The sequence below is a fragment of the Sinocyclocheilus rhinocerous genome, unplaced genomic scaffold (assembly GCF_001515625.1).
Source record: "Sinocyclocheilus rhinocerous isolate Xijiao unplaced genomic scaffold, SAMN03320098_v1.1 scaffold3015, whole genome shotgun sequence".
Lineage (NCBI taxonomy): Eukaryota > Metazoa > Chordata > Actinopteri > Cypriniformes > Cyprinidae > Sinocyclocheilus > Sinocyclocheilus rhinocerous.
In genome coordinates, this window is record NW_015661992.1 from 84,579 (window position 1) to 100,609 (window position 16,031).

Sequence of the window (16,031 nt, forward strand, 5' to 3'; positions counted from 1 at the left end):
CACTTGTTCTTTGCTTTGATTTATTTTATATAAGGAGGTGTAACATTAAAATATATTAAAGTGCACATAAACACACAAAACTCAAGTATATACGAAGGGAGGGGTTCTAGCAGACCAATCACAGCGCTTGCGGTCCGCGTAGAATTGACGTGCTGTTAGATTTTTGTAGAGGTGCACGTCAGGCTACGGCGTAGGGTGTGCGTCTATGCGTAGGCTACGGCGTAGGTTCGACACAGAAGTATAAATTGGGCTTTACCCAGCTAACATACATCATGCCAACTGAGGCATGTAACAGAATCCAGGATGGCTAATATGAGCATGACACACACTGTAAAAAAAATTTCCGTAAAATTTCCGGTAAAAAACCGGCAGCTGTGGTTGCCGGAATTTTACCGTAAAAAATACGGTAGCAAAAAATTAATGTCCAATACATGTAATGTCCAATACAGTTTTTCACCGTATATAGTAGGGGAATTTACCGTTAACCATTTAACAGGTTTTTACTGTAGCATTTTTAGTCTTTTACCGTTAAATTCACAGTCATTTTTTACAGTGCAGAGATGAAAACAAGAGCAACGTAAAAAAGCAGTCAACCTTGCGATACGGATTTCTTCCTGGAAGAACAGGTATGACACAAATTGAAATGCTTCTACAGTTATTCATTACTGCACGCGTGTAATTTTTGAGTGACTACAAAAGGAGCAGGAAGTGTTTTTAAGTATGATTTCAAAATATGGTATTTTCTCACTGTTTATACGAGGCTTGTTTATTGTGTGGCACTTGGGAACAAGCTAGGCACTGCTTGAACCTCTCACAAACCGAGACAGAAACATCTCTTTATGACCAGCCTAAGCAGAGGGACAGAAAGAAACAGACAGAGGCAGATAGAAGGAGAAAAATAGAGAATATGAGAGAGGAGGGGGGAGAAAAGAGAGAGAGCACGAGAGAGAGAGACCCAGGCTCTCTGCAGTCTCCAGTGATTATCCCTCGCTCTCAACCCATCCACGGTCTTCTAATGATTCAAGAAGCAGCCATGTCAATATTCACCGTATAAGAGATACCCAAAAGCCTTCAGAGACGATCCCGAGCCTTCAGCAGCTGTCTCCACATGCCCAGCATTCCCCATTCCATTTGATTCTTCACAAAACAAAGGCTCCAAAACAGGCAGGGGGCATTTGGAATCTCTGAATCATTACTGCGATTCAAAACGAATCGATCTGCTGCTCTTCCCCCCAATAACATACACATGCCAACATCCAACTGAGCGAACACATTAATTACTGTGACATCTCCTGTGAAAAAAAACGAAAGCAAGCCCTCGCTAGAATAAGAAATAAAAAGCACAGGCACGTTAGGATTTAACTGGCTCCCCTTGCAGCCCATTACCACTTAAAAATCCTTGCATCCAAAGCAACTCCACTGGGACAAAAGCATGATGCACATTTGAAAGGAGCCATTACCTAGATGCAGGTTACATTGCTGTGCCTGAGATTTGTGCACCTCCCCACATTCAGAATAATTATGAGCTCTTTGTCATCCCATTTTACATGTGATCACAGCTGACTCCAGACTCCTACAGATTAAACCCTCAAAGGCAGCTCTGCGCTCCAGAGCACAGGTAAAAGAGATTCAGATTACACTTTAATAATAATAATAATAATAATAGAGCCACGCGTCACACAAATCAAAGAGAAATCACTGACCGGCTACTGAACGCCTGTCATATCATGCCTTATTGTATCATATTGTCATACTCAACATATATTAGTTGCAATTTCCCTCTCAACATACAAAGAAATCCATACTTCATGCTCACATAAAAACATCAACACAGTGTGGAGAGGTCTTGACATTCCACTTTACCATTTTATCTTGATACTAGATCTAGACAGAGTAAAATCAGCCTCAACACAACAAATTAACAAGAACTTTAGCTATGACGGTCATATTAATCCTAATAAGAGAACATTTAGACAATTAGATGTACTATTAGGATTGCACCGATACTACAATTCTGAACAACACTAATAAGCCAGTAATCATTTTCTTATAGTTCAAAAAATGTGGGTTGACAAGATTTTTTCCAAAGAAATTAATACTTTTATTCAGGAAGGATGCGTTAAATTGATCAAAAGTGACAGTCAAGACAAAATAATGTTATAAAAGACTTATATTTCAAATAAATGCTGTTCTTTTGATCTTTCTATTCATCACAGAATCCCGAAAATCAGTTTCTGCTAAAATGTTAAGCTGTTTTTAACATAATAAGAAATGTTTCATGAGCACTAAATGAGCATATTAAAATGATTTTTGAAGGATCATATGACACTGAAGACTGGAGTAGGCATAATGATGCAGATATTCAGCTTGGCCATCACAGGAATAAATTACATGTTACAATATATTAACACAGAAAACAGTTGTTTTAAATTTTAATAATTTGAAAATATTATTCTTTTTACTGTATTTTGTGATTTAAAAACATGCAAGCTTTGGTGAGCATAAGTTACTTCTCTAAAAAATATCTTACGGACCCCAAACTATTGAATGGATAAGTAAGACTGTAAGCAAAAGATGGGTGACATTGCAATTCTATATTAGTTTGAAAAGCTCCAGGGGATTTAACAACATGCAGTATAAAAATCTGAGATCTGAGTATTAATAATAATTTCCTTATGAGTATTAGAGTTTAACTTTTAGTCACCGCAAACATCATCTAAATGTAAAAATAGGGAAAATGAACATGTACAATTAAATACCAGATACAGGCCAATATATATTTCAGGTTAATATGCCAAAAATTGACAAAAAAACAGCCGATAATGAATAAGGCACATATATATTGTGCATTGATTCCTACTTCAGTTCAAGAGATCAAAACATAAGCACAGAGGGAAAAGAAAACAAAAAACTATTTTCATACTTATTCCTGCTGGAACAAATTCCTCTTCTAGCATTAGATTTATATTTTGACCACCGCTCTTGGTAAAGCCTAGGATTTATTTCTAGACTTAACGATACACATTATAGACAGTCGCTGTGGCTTTCTTACCAAACTAACTGTCAGTACATTTCCATACTGAGAAACTTCTGAATTCCCTCACTTCCTTTTTTCTGCCGGCAAATCAAAGACATATGACTCCTGCAAAATTGACATGCATAAAACTAAAAGGCTATTTAAAAAATAACATTTACCTAAAAGGCTATTTAAAAAATAAATGTGATGTCTTTCTGTAATTCCAGCCAAATACTTCATGTAGGCCTAATGAAAAACTTATTTGAACACAGCCTCACAAATGCATTGCTCCCGCTAATTAAAAACACATCAGGTCCAGAGGCAATGGAACATACATTGAGCTGGGTGGAGAGTGGAGGGTGTTTCTGCGGTTTAACAATATCAATCTGTCATCGAGTCTTTCGTTTTGTCATGTTAAAGCTTGTTAAAAGAAGTACCCTTTAACAACATTCAAAAATTAACATGCTACGCAAAGCCCTCCGCATGCTAAACATAAACTGTTGGGAGAAGATGCAAGTCAAAAGGAGGAAAGGAAGAAGATGCTGCAAAACAATCTCAAAGAGAGGCGCATTTCCTTTCAGAACACTCCTGGGGATGTTTCTCATCTTTATACCTCACCTGAACATCTAAAGCGCTGAGGTTTTGGACAGAACAGGGTTACAGCACCATCAACAGATGTCAAGGTTTGTCTCAGACAGTTGAGAGAAAACTGGGTCAACTTCTAGGGGTAGATTTCCGCAATTTTCAATCACTCTGCGGGAGGAGTGCCAGCAGTGAACACAGCGCAGTTGAGCACATCAGAGCAGCGGAGCACAATGTATGCTTGAGCATTTTACAGAGGCTAAATCAGGCTGTGTAAATCCTCCTCCTGCTCCTTCATGCCCGCTTAGAATTCAAGCTTTAGTGCAGAGAGAGGAAAAACATGTACTAATATAGAAATTCACATTAAAGGGGTCATAGGATGCTACATGCACTTTTACAAGTTGTTTGAACTGAAATGTGTGTTGGCAGTGTGTGTACACAACCACCCTATAATGATAAAAATCCACCCGGTGCTTTTGTTTTTATCTCGTTAAATGTTTTCCCCTTTCTCAAACCGAGCCGATCTCAGATGCCTGTCTGTGAAGAAAATGATAGTTCAGATTCTGATTGGACGACCTGCATTCAAAGTTGCTGTTAAAATGCCATTTGAAATTAATATGCATCACAGCTGTAAACTGTCAACAGACTAATTGTTTCTTCTGATTTGTGATTATTGACAAACTATTGATATTCTTTTAGCCAAAGTTTTATAAAAGTAATAGGCTGTTCAAAGTAAATGCATTTACACCAGTGTTTTTGGTGGCCTCAACAAACATCTAAGAGGGGCTGCAGATGACTTACAATTTAAAACAGGAAAAAACAACCATTAACAAACCAAAACATCTCAATCAAGATGTCTTATTTAATTCACTTCAGGATATTTCTTCAAATGAGGAATCAAAGGTCCCATGGTCTTAAAAAAAAGGGTGATTTTTAGACATCGAAAAGTAATGTAATGTATTTTTTTAGGAAATGAATGTGCATTTTTATAGTTATGCCAAGTTCTAAAAAATTTTTAGCAGGTAGAATTGAGAGTAAAAAAATATTTATTTCTAATTAATTCTTAGTAAATTAACTGGGGAAAAAAATAAATAAATCACAGGACCTTCGAATATTGTTGTGAATGACGAGGGTCATTTACACACACATTAAAAGTTCACACACCTAAAAATCACACCAATCCAGTTTTTCTAAGGCATGGTTCAGCGAAAAAATGAAGATTCTGTCATCATTTACTCACCATAACGTCATTCAAAACCTGTGTCACTTACTTTCTTCTACAGATCACAAAAGAAGATTTTGTTTAACCAAATGATTTGGTTAACATTGGCTTACATTGTATGGACAAGAACACTGAAACATCTCAAAATATCTTCTTTTGAGTTCCACAGAAGAAAGTCATATTTGGAATGATATGAGGGTGATTAAATGATTTATAAGTAGACTATTAAATTAGACTAAAAAAGACAGAAAATTTGACAGATGAGGCAACATGCATTTAACCCTTCACATATTCGATTATACACTGCGTAATGTATATGTGAGACAAATAAAGCTTGCAGCTTCACTGCACAAAAAGCTGCTGTAGCTTGAATATAACAGTGCATGTAAAAGTAAAAAGTGACCTTACCACGGTAAAAGCGTATGAACGCCTCATACCTGGAGTGGCTTTATTGCTTTGATATGTCATTGTGAAAGCACCTGTCGATATTTGCTTTTAAATCTAGGATAGAAAGCGTAGTAATCTTCAGCAGAGGCTGTTCAAAGGCCCACATGCACAGCTTTCTATTCCAGCAGGACAAGGATTAAAGCATTTAGCAGTCACATCTCTAAATCCCATTTTGCTCATATGGAGGGACTAGAGGCTATGATGCATCAAGTGATTTGCTTTAAATTTCACAGCACGGCTTAAATACCACGTCTCTCCAGATTAAACGATGTCGGTACGATGTACGATACAAACGAGAAAGACGCTAAAAGGGCACAACAGGCCATCACAACCAGTAGCGAGGAATGCCTCGGGAATGTCTGAGCACAAAAAATTCATTACAAAGTACAATACCTGAAGCATACATTCCAATACGCTCGCTCGGCGCGCAAACCATGGGTGGTATGAGAGATAGAGATCTGAACACATTCATATACAAACCAAATCTATACACAGCTGTGGGCTTCAAAGTGCATTAGATCAGATACGTAAAACGTCCCTGAGCGCATCCGTTCAATCTATACCGCCAAACTTTTTTGGAGCGTGCGCATTCTTTCCTTCTCACAAAATATTCAATGCAGTTTCTTCCTTTGTGCACATTCTAAAGAGAATCCATGTTGTGGTTCTCCTGAAGAAACCTTTATTCTGCTGCAAAGCCTACCATTCAAGAGACACCTGCATGGAGAACACAAAGAGTACCCACTTGCACCAACTCGCAGTAGGCAAAGACAACGCTGCGACCCACTATCTGTCTTGCTACCTCAGTCGCAGCTACTTAGAGGTTTCTGCCTATACTGCATTCCTCTCATCTCCTGTGGAAGGCTGTGCTTAACTCAGATTCCCTTTTCATCTTTTTCTTCTGCACCGCGAGGGGGGAAGGGGGATGGAAGAAGGGAGAGAAGCTTTTCAAAGCTGCAGGGATTTACCTGTACTCACGGTTGTCCTGATATCTCTTAGTGCTGGCCACCCGCTGAGGCACGGTTTCCATGAGCAGCTTCTGGGTCAGCCTGTTGCTGGGAGTGGGGTCGCTTTCGTGGTTCTGCTCCTGTTCCTGGTCGCACCGCCATTCCTCGTCTTCGTTCAGAGTTGGCAGGTAGCCCGGCAGGGCTTTGCCGTTGCCCGACACCAAGCTCTGGTCGCTGAACAGTTTGGGACTCTCTCCGCCCGTTCTGGTGTATTCCAAGTATATGTCGGACTTTAAAAACAAAGGGTAGGTGTTTTCTTCCATCATAGTCTGAATTTCGGTTTGCGCCTGGTCGAACATGGCGGGATCGATGTGAAGTTTCATCACGCAGTCCTTGATGAAGCTCTTGGTGGCCGGTTTGATCTGCCGGGACACAATTCCGTTGTTATCCAAGATGTACTTTTTGTAAATGGCTTTGGCGAGCTTCAGCATCTTCTCGTTGCCTTCGTTGGCCTCCTGCTTGCGGAAGCCGCTGCAGGCGAACCAGAAGTCCAGCAAGTCGGCGCACTCCTCCTGTCTGAGGAAAGTCCTGAACAAGTGGATGCCATCTTGGTCGTCTAAAAGCGAGTGCAAGGACTCCGCCCACTTCAGGTAGGGTGGCGTCGGGGAAGCGCTACCCTCGGGCTCGTAGCCCAGGTCCAGGTCAGGTCTTCTGGGAGTAGCTATGGAGGTCTCGTTCTTGAGGCTCTCGCTCTTAGATGAGTAAAAGCTGTGGCCGTATTGCCGTCCATCGCTGGACACCAGATCGCCCTCCTCCCCGGGGACCGGGGGTCTGGGGGCATCCTCAGTGAAGCTGCCGCCCACGTCTGGAAGATAACAGGCCGTCTCGTTTACGCTCATGCTCACAGTGTCCCTGCACCCTGTTCCAGTACAGCCCACAAGGCAGAAAGTTTATATCCAGACTTCTAATAATGCCACTGCGAAATAATTCCTCCTATAAGAGAAGAGAAAGAGAGCGGCATGGGAAAAACCATTCAAAACGCTCGACACGATCAGCGTAAAAACAATGTGTAAAATAGTGCTAATATGTTCAAGAACCAAATAACTGATGCAAAGACTTCTACCTGAATGTGGGTGTAACATTTCATACACACATATCCATAATAAGAGAATAGCATTACAAAGAGGACAACAGAGTGTGACCAATAACTCAAATTGATCTTATATCATAGTGTTTTCTCAGTATACTGGATTTTACTATGACATACTGTAGCAGATGTATCAAGCAAAACAATCATTTTTGTATCACCATTTGTCACAAGAAGCAAAACAAGCGTATTCCCAACATAAATTCCGTGCACTGCATATCCACCTTTTTCTTCAACGAGGAAGTAAGCCTATGGGTGAGACTTCCGGTTCATTACCTGCTATAGTTAAATAACGAGGAGAATAACAACGTGCAGTAAACGGTAGAACACATTGCACTACAAACCAGTGTGTTCATAAATAAGATAATACTAAAATAATATGATAAGACACACCAATTTTCAATATCAAGCAGAAAAACGAACAGTTTTGTACAGCTAAAAATAGCTGGAGGGTGTGGATGCAGATGAGACCGGAAGCCAGACCCATAGAATTTACAAATGGCTGCGCCCATTTTTATGACAAGAAAAAGGTGGATAGCATTAAAAGATTAGACAAGTAAAGGAGGTTAGTTTATTTGGTTACACTTTATTTTAAGGTGTCCTTGTTACAGTGTAGGCTAATTATATATTTAAGTAGGGCTGAACGATTAATTGCATTTGCGATAATATCGCGATATGAAAAAACGCAATTTTTCAATTGCAGAGGCTGCGATTACACTCAGTCACGTGACACACGAGAGTAAAGAGGTGTGTTCGACTTGAAGATCGATCGGTGCTCTCTTATAGCTCTCGCAGTACTTTGATGACACACACCCATCGGTCTAAGCTGCGTTGCTTCAAGTCGAGCGCGGGCCATCAGCAGAAAAAGAAAAGAAATAAAACAGTAAACAGCCAAAGGACATAACTTAGAATGGGAGATGGATCGGTTTGTGAAAGGGAAGAGAAAAGCCATAGATGAAGTCGCACAGACCCATGGCAGGTTCTGGTCATTCAAATGCTAAATGCAGAAAATATGACGAGGCATATCTTGCTCTCGGCTTCAGTTGACGCGTCGAACCGCAACGCTTTGCTTTAGGATTAAAGGAAATGTCTGTAAACTTGTCCTGGCCTTTTTAAAATACCACTATGCCCCATAAATATTATTGATAAATGCTTAGTCGCGCTCAGTTGACGCGGACGCGACATAGAGACCATTGCAAATCATTTTAACTTTTAACGTGTCAGTAAGTCATTAATAGAACAAGGCATCAGTTTAATGTCGGGTTTTGTCGCATCGCATCCAGTGTACACAGCGTCACTGATTATAACGGTTCTACTGTATTTTGCCGCTCGCGTCCGGTGTAGACACGGTGTTTAATGTCGTTGGTGAGGAGGAAAGCCTGTGTGTGTCCTATGCCTTAGCGGACAGCATGAAACCCACAAAAAATAAATAAATAACAGAGAGAGAATAATAATAAGTTATTCTCTCTATGCTATTTTTCAATGTTTCAAGTGATGCAGGTGTTTTTTTCCCTGTAGGTTTTTTAAATTAAAAAAGCATTAATTTTTCATAATGTTTAGTGAAATTATTTGGTAGTGTGAGGTGGGATGGGGATTCGGGAAGGGGGGGGGAGCAGATTTTTTTATAGGTTTAAAGGGGGGGCGCGACCAAAAAAGTTTGAGAACCACTGCATGGTCTAAAGTTAACAGTGTTTAGTGCAGTCCACGTGTTTACATATGTTTATTACATTGAATTTGAATGACCTAAAGTAGTGTGGTAAAGCAACAGACTTGTTTTTATATTTCTGCAGTCTACTTTAGTTTGTGTGATTTGTTACTGACTGTCATATTAATGTTTACATCAGGCTTATTTGTCAGTGCTTTATGTTGTCATAATTATTACATGCTTACAAGGTTGGAAGTTCAACAAATCAGTCAATGTACTGTGATTGTAGTTGTTAAATAAAAATGTAATTCATATCAATTCATGCATCACCTAATTTCATCATAACATATAGGCCTGGCCTACAGAAAAGAACATTTATGTTTAATCTATCTAATAGTGTGTTGGTCAATGGTCATACTATACAATGATTTATAGCTTGTCTTTGTTGAATAATACAGAACATAAACAGCTTTAAAAAATAATTGCATATTAAATTGCAATCGCAATATTGGTAAAAAAAATTGCAATTACATTTTCCAAAATAGTTCAGCCCTACATTTAAGTACTGAGTAATATTAATTAACTGCATGTACTACTTACTATATGATCAGGATTAGGGCTTGGTTTAGGGTTACTTGCATGTAATTATGCATAGTTAATTGTTATTATAATTGTATAATAATATTAAACAACATGTATTTACTATATTTACTATAGAGTTAGATGCTTGCAACTTACGGTTAGTAAATGTAACATGTGACAAGGACACTGTAAAATAAGTGTTACCACACAAGAACTGAACATTTTCAGTTACATCGCAATAATGGCTCAGTAAACCTTTTGGGCCATTTAAAACCCGTGCAATACAGGTTTAATTAAACACTGCAGTGCTCTTCAACCCCATCAAACTTCCAGTGGCCTCAGGCATCTATCTTAAAGCAAAGATAGCAAAAAAGGGCAGCCATCATGGCACAAACACTCTTGAACTTACCTGTGACACGCTTTACGACACTAACCATAAATCCAACACTTTCAAGTTCCGACCTTAAAACCTGTGAGTGCCTGCCAACTAGATTTCGTCTGATGTTCTTGATAAGCGACCTAAGGAGGAAAGAAACCTTGAGCTTTCCCAGTCAATAACTTGAACAGCGCGAACTTCAATGGCGATGAGCTAGCAGGCTAATCCAGCACAAGACGCGAATTTATAAACATTTTACGCGCACTAACGCTGTTATTTAAAAACAAAACGCCACAGGGGTTAACCCGAGGAGGCTACTAACTAGCTACAAAGCAAAACAAGCCGCGATAAGTTAGAAACATAAATAGAGCGACCATCAACCGCATCAAAGAACGCAACGCGCGAGGAGAGGAAGTACGTGCGGCGCGAGACCTTCCCAAACAAGTGAGCATAGACTGTCAAAAACACTTTCACCATCTTTGAGTGCCCTAGCCAACGTTTGTACCGAGCTTGTTCTGCTGATCCGACTCAACTAGTGTGAGAACACGTTGTCACAGCCATCTTTAACCACTACAAACGCCAATATATCCGATCATCCCACTTACGCACGGGAAAAAAGCGGCCATCTAAAAACGGCTCGCGCTCGCTGCGTTTTTCCTTCGCTGACGACATTACAACACCCCTTTCGCTGCCCTCGCGATTTCTGCTTTGAAGTGAGCCTCACATTCATCGCATTCATGTCTCGGCCTCAGCAGCAGGAGCGGATGGGGGAGGGGAAAGTAAGAAACAAACTCCATACACACACACACACACACACACACACACACACACACACACACACAGAGGCCGCACGCTAGCCATCTTTAACCGCTACAAACGCCAAAATATCCGATCATCCCACTTACGCACGGGGAAAAACGCGGCCATCTAAAAACGGATCGCGTTCGCTGCGTTTTTCCTTCGCTGACGGCATTACAACACCCCTTTTGCTGCCCTCACGATCTGCTTTGAAGTGAGCCCCACATTCATCGCATTCATGTCTCGGCCTCAGCAGCAGCAGCAGGAGCGGATGGGGGAGGGGAAAGTAAGAAACAAACTCCATACACATACACACACACACACACACACACACACAGAGCCAGGCCCTTCCGCAGCCCAGGGACTAGTGTGCAACTTTGCAACACACTGATTTTCGCACTCCAACACGCCGATAATACGCTTTACAAACGCGCACTCGACCTCGCAGAGGATTGGGACGCGAGCGGCGAAAAAGCGACTATGCATTTCATCTCTCCGCTACCGCAAAACCCCCATTACACCCAAAGCCAGGAGGAGGAAAAAAAAGTGTGCCGTACTGTACCTGTGAGAACCTACTTTCCGTTTCCGAGCGCATCGGGAATAGCGTTGTATGCGGCGGGATGCGAATCGTGTCATCGATGCGGATCTCGGAGTTTAAAAATAACAAAGAAAACAGTCGCTTCTCCACCTCTCCATGGCTGTCTCTCACACTCCTGTGCCCGTGTGCGAGTGAGAGAGCGAGCGAGCGAGCGTGCGTGCGTGTGTGTGTGTGTGAGAGAGAGAGAGAGATGTGCAGCGCCGCGCATGGACAGAAATCACACTGCCGCCTGGAGAAGAAGAAAAAAAGATGAAGGCGAGGAAACCCTGGAGTGTGAAGAGCGCCTTCGCGAATTCACTTGCACTCACTGCGCCGTAAAGGTGCGCTCAGAAACACGTTTAGTTTAGAGGTGAACAGCGCATCAAGGAGAATAATTAAAATGATATATGCATGAGGAGATAAGCTAGAAGTCTTCTGGAAAAAATGATGTTTTATTTTACATTGAGCAGGTCGCCCCCTCACGGACGCCGCCATGTTGACATCACATGACCTGGCGTGTCATATACAGTTCACCAGTTGCTACTAGTTCTGCTTATAATATTGTTTACTTTTCACTTTATGGTCTAAACCAAACAAGCATACCCAATAATATAAAAACAAACATAATCTACACTGGAAGAAAACAAACAAACTGTTGGAAGATGCACTGGTAATGCTCTGCCAGGGGTGTTTCTAGCCTTTCCTCAGTGAAAAAAAAGTGTGCCCATATTTTGATGCTCTTTTTTTTAATAGTGTTTTGGGTAGAAATGGATATGAATAATTTTTTCCCTGCTGTTCACAAGCTGTCGATGCAAAAAAGAGCTGAAAAGACGTTTTCAAGTTTTGTTTCCTATCTACCTCATCTAGTGCTCTTTTTGTTTAGTTTTTTCTCCTATAAAATATCCCATTACTTTTGCGATGTTAGAAACCGCTGCAAGCGATTCAGTGCATGAGTAAACTGTCCTAATGAATCAAACTGAATCACAAACAATTTGTAGAACCTGTTTGACCCATTAGGTCAGGGGTAGGCAAGTTCGGTCCTAGAGAGCCGTAGTCCTGCAGAGTTCAGCTCCACCCCTGAAAACAAAACTCACCTTCCTATAGCCTTAGTAATCCTGAAGACATTGATTAGCTTGTTCAGGTGTGTCTGATTAGGGTTGTAGCTGAACTCTGCAGGACTGCGGCTCTTTAGGACCGAACTTGCCTACCCCTGCATTAGATCAAAACAGTGATTCATTCACAAATCTGGCATCACTTGTTCTGACTCTAAACAGCTCGGAGAAAACACTGACTGCTGAAATATTATCAGAAAAAAAATGAATCACATGCACGTCGGTGTATGGTAATTTTTATATAAGCATTTATCAATAATATTTTTTGGGGCACAGTGGTATTTTAAAAAGGCCAGGACAAGTTTACAGACATTTCCTTTAATCCTAAAGCAAAACACATAATGCGTAATTTGAAATACGAAATACGGGTAAAACTCCTGTGAAAAATCAATATGGAAAATTACCTTCATATTAACACAGCAAATAGACCTTTTAAGAATTAAATTTTTGATAGCAAATGAAAATGAGGCTGCGAGGCATAGAAGTACATTGAATTGGACCGTTATTTAACAACATACAAATCGTTTAACTGATTAAACATCTTTACAAAAGACGTTAAGTGGACAAAAATGTTTTTTTTTTAACTTGTGAGTTTTAAAAAATTACATGTGATCTAGGACCTTTATACAGGGCATGGCACTGTGAAGACTGCGAGTCTTACAATGCAAGTATACAATGCACCCCCTTTTTCATCCACATAAAATTCAATATGGCATCTATAAGTTTATTGGGCCCTATTTTTACAGATTTTTCTTAAAGTCTATGTACTGCAGACACAATATTACTACGAAGCCTGAGTCAACATCGTAGTCTTGAGTGATCAGCATGTGTGAAATCCACTAATTATAAAAAATATCCAAACAAGCAATCATTCCCTGCTATAGTGATGAAACATAAGCAATGACCTCCGACTTCCATATATACAGTACAGACCAAGGATAAACAGCAGGACATCAAGCACCGAGTGCAAATTCACAACAGTCACAGCTGCCACACTGCAAAACGCCTCCAGAACCACCAACAACATGCAAACGATTCTTAAGCGTGAATGCAAGAATATGTGCATAGTAGAAGGCAAAAACAGATGAAAAAGAACAAAACAAAAAAATTATTAAACAGCAATGCGAAGAGGCAGCAGTTAGTAAACAAACTTCATCTAAACTGATAGGTCACACACTAAATGCAAACAAAACATACTGAGTGCACCTCTATTCATTTTGTAAGAATTCTGCAGATGTGTCAGTCTGCTTGATTTAGACTCAGTGTGCAGTAGTGTGTATGTTGGTCAGTACAGTCACTGTGGACTATAACCTTGAGGAAATTATCTCAGTTTTCCATCTGCAGTGTCACTGACACACATTTCATGGCTCTGCCGTGACAGCGTGGACATGCTATCTGTTTTTAATTCCTTCCAGCTATCAAGGTGCTGTAATCTAACCAAGTTTTTGAGAAGTTTGCCAGCTGTAAATTAATCCCTTCCTTGTATGGCAAATTCCTTTTGTGTGCAATGCGCAAATATTATTTGCGCATAAAGTTCTTGTTTACATTTCAATTAAACATACTGAAAAATAACTTAAATAAAACAAAATCCTCAGCCTGAACTCAGCACAGTAAAACATGAGAAACCTGAGTCTGAAAAAGCCTCCACATCTCTCAGTAAGAGAAGAGATTAGAATCAAGGTACATTTCGGATTGTATCTCTCCATCTGACAAAAGATGAAAGCAACGTGGTAAAAGAAAGAATGCAGGAGATTTAAACACTGTTCTTTTCTTTCAGTCATTAAAAAGTATGCAGCAGGAAGTACGTCTCTTTATAATCCTGCTCAAGAATGGTTTTAAAGTCTTATAAACCGTACAGATATTACTGGAAATACAAATAACCTCCGTCCCATTTTTAGCCTATTGAAGGCTAAGAGCAAGAAATGTGTCATCAGAGTGGACACAGACCGGTGAACAATGCACGTGAGAGAGTCACAACCTCTGCAAATGATATGCAGAAGATAATTCTGGATTTATGAGTTAGTTCAGTGAAGGAATTCATGTCTTATGACTTAGTACAGGCCGTATAGTGTTAAAGGACCTGCCTTTGAAAAAATTAGCAGGCCTTAAAGATGAATATTACTTTGTATGCGCTGAACCTCTGAAGTCAACACCTGGATATAATCTGGCATGTAATCTCATGGATTCATTGCAAAAAGATCAAAGGCCTTTGGAAAGTGAAGTCCTGTTCCTCCTTTTTATGACTTTATTTGATTAGCTCATCTGAAAATGAAAGACTGGTTTGTGTGGAAACATGACTTTAATGCCATATTACAAACTGCTCATGGGAAATCAAGACTGGGTGTAGTTAGGCATTCATCTCGGAATTTGACACACCTTAACGTTCACAAAAGAACATTAAAGGAACATTTGTCATGGTTTGCCAAGCCAAGGTCACCAAAAATTTGCTAAGAAATTTTGATGACCATGCCAAATGAACCCTTAATTTGCTTTTTGGGTTGTGTACAATATTCAATATAGTTTGAATTTGGTAGGATTTTGAAATTATTTTTTTATGATCACTAAGTCTGCATTTACAATTAAAACAGTAATATTGAAAAATATTATAACAATTTAAAATAACCGTTTTTTTTTTATTTATTTGAATAGATTTTAAAATGTAATTTATTTTTGATGTCATGCGATTCTTCAGAAATCATTCTGATATGCTGATTTGCTGGTCAAGAAACATTTCTTATCATACAATGTTTAAAACAGTTGTGCTGCTTAATATTTTTGTGGAAACCGTGATACATTCTTTTCAGGATAATTTGATTTATAACGTTTTGTAGCTTTATAAATGTCATTATTTGATTGATAAAGTTTTGTAACTTTATAAGTGTCATTACTGTCACTTTTGATAAATCTAACATGTCCTTGCTGAAAAAACCAAAAGCCTATATATGTATGTATGTATGTACAGTATATATATATATATATATATATATATATATATAAATTAGTTAGCAAGACTCTAAAAGTACTCTGTAAAGATATAGCCATTCATAACTATATATCTGCACTCAGTAAGTTTTGTTCCCATATGTCAGTTAGTTATATGAATGAAAATGTATTACCTGAGGAAATCGTATGTTTCTGTCTTGCGTTTTCTGGCTTCCCCCAACTCTCCCTCCACTGACAGAAGATTCCATTTCAATACCATTGACTGTATCAAGTTCCAGTAAAAACTGCATCCTCCTCTTTTTCAGAGAATCCAAGGTGATTGTCCACAAAAAATCGGTCCATTCCAGGTTATCGACTGTGTCCGTTCGAATCTAAAACACAGGTATGAAAAAACTGTAATATCAAATATTTTTCAACAGAAATTTCCAACAATGTACTTCTTTAATTTTCTATTTTGGTTTATTTACACACACACGTCTTGCGTTTTCTGGCTTCCCCCAACTCTCCCTCCACTGACAGAAGATTCCATTTCAATACCATTGACTGTATCAAGTTCCAGTAAAAACTGCATCCTCCTCTTTTTCAGAGAATCCAAGGTGATTGTCCACAAAAAATCGGTCCATTCCAGGTTATCGACTGT

General features: G+C 39.5%; 1 protein-coding gene across 4 annotated transcripts in view; it reads right to left on the minus strand.

Annotated features, from left to right (window-relative positions):
- Nucleotides 1–11,759, minus strand: part of LOC107727128 (axin-1) — a 49,068-nt gene extending 37,309 nt beyond the window's left edge. The window contains exons 1-3 of one of the 4 annotated variants that reach the window (XM_016536909.1): nt 11,322–11,758; nt 9,995–10,104; nt 6,233–7,204 (exon numbers count right to left, since the gene is read on the minus strand). In XM_016536909.1, the coding sequence (XP_016392395.1) occupies nt 6,233–7,110 (878 nt within the window). In that variant the 5' untranslated portion in view covers nt 7,111–7,204; nt 9,995–10,104; nt 11,322–11,758. Of the gene's footprint in view, nt 1–6,232; nt 7,205–9,994; nt 10,105–10,566; nt 10,796–11,321 lie in introns of those variants that run through there. The other 3 variants (XM_016536911.1, XM_016536908.1, XM_016536910.1) reach the window with 3 other exon arrangements.
- Between the last annotated feature and the right edge of the window lie 4,272 nt (nt 11,760–16,031).